General features: G+C 70.8%; 1 protein-coding gene across 1 annotated transcript in view; it reads right to left on the reverse strand.

Annotated features, from left to right (window-relative positions):
- Positions 1-1,836, reverse strand: part of MNEG_9264 (hypothetical protein) — a gene marked incomplete at both ends in the record, with an annotated part of 4,821 nt that overhangs the window by 990 nt on the left and 1,995 nt on the right. Inside the window, 4 exons of the mRNA XM_014042262.1 lie at positions 164-301; positions 672-824; positions 1,109-1,234; positions 1,567-1,701. Of these exons, the coding sequence (XP_013897716.1) occupies positions 164-301; positions 672-824; positions 1,109-1,234; positions 1,567-1,701 (552 nt within the window). The remainder of the gene's footprint in view (positions 1-163; positions 302-671; positions 825-1,108; positions 1,235-1,566; positions 1,702-1,836) is intronic.

The raw sequence follows: 1,836 nt of genomic DNA on the forward strand, positions 1-1,836 counted from the left end.
GAATCGCCTGAACGTGTTGTCCAGAGGTGCTTGTGTTGTGTGCCACGACTGTCAGGTGTATCAGGATGACAACCGCTGTGTGAGCGCTCGGAACGACGCGACCGAGGAAAAGCCGCGACCACCACCGCCCGGCACGGCCGCACTGCCCCACAGGAGGGCCCACCTGCAGCTTCGCGGCGAGGCGGTCGCGCTTGGCCCGCTCTGCCGCGTCCGCGCCGGCGGCGCGCTGCTGGTTGTAGCTGGCGCGCTGCCGCGCCTCCTCCGCGTGCGCGGCCCTCTGGGCCTCGAGCTCCTGCTTGCGCTGCGGGCCAGATTGCGTGGTGCGCACAGCGCCATGCCACGACACGCCGCGCAAGAACGGGCGTCGGGCGGGCAAAGGGAATGCATAATTGAGCTTGGCGGGTGGGGAGTGACGGGGCGCGCACGGGGGCAGCAGCAGCAATTTCAAAGATGCGGCTTGCAACAGCGGTGCACCCGCTGTTTCTTATGTCGGCTGCGCCGGCTGGAATGCTTTGGAACGCAGTCGAGCAAGGGGAGGCAGGCGGCTGGTACCACTGCACAACTCGGGCCGCTGTCAGCTGTGGGTGAGTCCCGGCCCATGACTGACCTGCTCTCCAGCACCGGGCTCACGCCTCCCCCCCCCCCGCAGCGGGCCGCATTCCCTCACGCACCTCCGCCAGCTGTCGGTCCCTCTCCTGCGCCCTGAGGCCGTAGTAAGAGCTGCGCGCCGCCTGCTCGCTCTCCGCGCGCTGCCGCAGCTCGTCGCGCCGTACCGCCCACAGCGCCTCCTCCTCGCGGCGGATCTCGTCTTGGATCAGGCGCAGCTGCGCGCGGGCGCGCGCGGGCGTGTGTGTGCGCGTGCGTGCGCGCATGTGTGTATTGTCATAATGAGGGTATTGTGAACTCATACGTGTGCAGTTGTAAACTGTAATCAATAGACGTAGCGCAGGAGCTGTCCGGCCCACACAAGCGCGCCGCACGGTGTTTGGGACGCCGACCGCCGCCCGAACAGAGTGTCCCCTCGCCCACAACCGCGCGCCTTGCCCGCCGACCCCACTCCCCCCAAAAGCGCGCCCCCACGCCCGCCCCCGCCCCCCCAGCCGCGCACCTCCTGCCGCTGCTGCAGGTGCCGCTGCTCCTGCGCCTGCTTCTCCTCCAGCGCCGCCCTCCGCGCGTCCAGCTGCGCCTCGTGGTTCGCGTAGATGCGGCGGCGGCGCGCCTCCAGGCGTGCTGACTGGACACGTGCGAATTCACACAGCAGACTCCGCTGCCTGAGCATGTCATCCTGTTTATATGTGAAGAAAGTGGGGGCCGAACAAACCACCCGCGCGCGCGCGTGGGAGAACGGCCAGCTGCGGCGCGCCGGGGCTTTGGGAGGCGGACCGCGGCCGAAGGGCCCGCTGCCCGCGGGGGGCCGCGGCCCTGCTCATTTGCACGAGCGTCCGGACTGCGGCTGCTGCCGCCCCGCGCCCCCGGCGCGCTAGGGGGGCTGCGACCCACCCCCACGGGGCCCCGGCCGTGGCGCGGCGCGCAGGCTTGTGCGCGCGCGGGAGCGCCTGGACCCACCGTCCGCTGTTTGGCAGCCTCGAGCTTCCCGACCAAGGCGCTGCGCCACATGTCCCGCGTGCGGCCCGCGGCCTCCTGCGCCGCGGCGTTGCGCGTCTCCACGTTCCGGTGGTGCTCCAAGCGGCGCGCCTGGGCCTGCGGACGGGGTGCGTTGGCAGAAGGGGCGGCGGCCCCGCTCGGTGTGCGTCGTCAGACCTCCGCATCCCGGCAATGTCAGCCGTGTGCAGACTTCCAGGTGGCCTTGCGGCGGGGTCATTTGCTGAGCCAGCC

The sequence above is a fragment of the Monoraphidium neglectum genome (genome assembly GCF_000611645.1).
Source record: "Monoraphidium neglectum strain SAG 48.87 unplaced genomic scaffold scaffold01875, whole genome shotgun sequence".
Taxonomy (NCBI): domain Eukaryota; kingdom Viridiplantae; phylum Chlorophyta; class Chlorophyceae; order Sphaeropleales; family Selenastraceae; genus Monoraphidium; species Monoraphidium neglectum.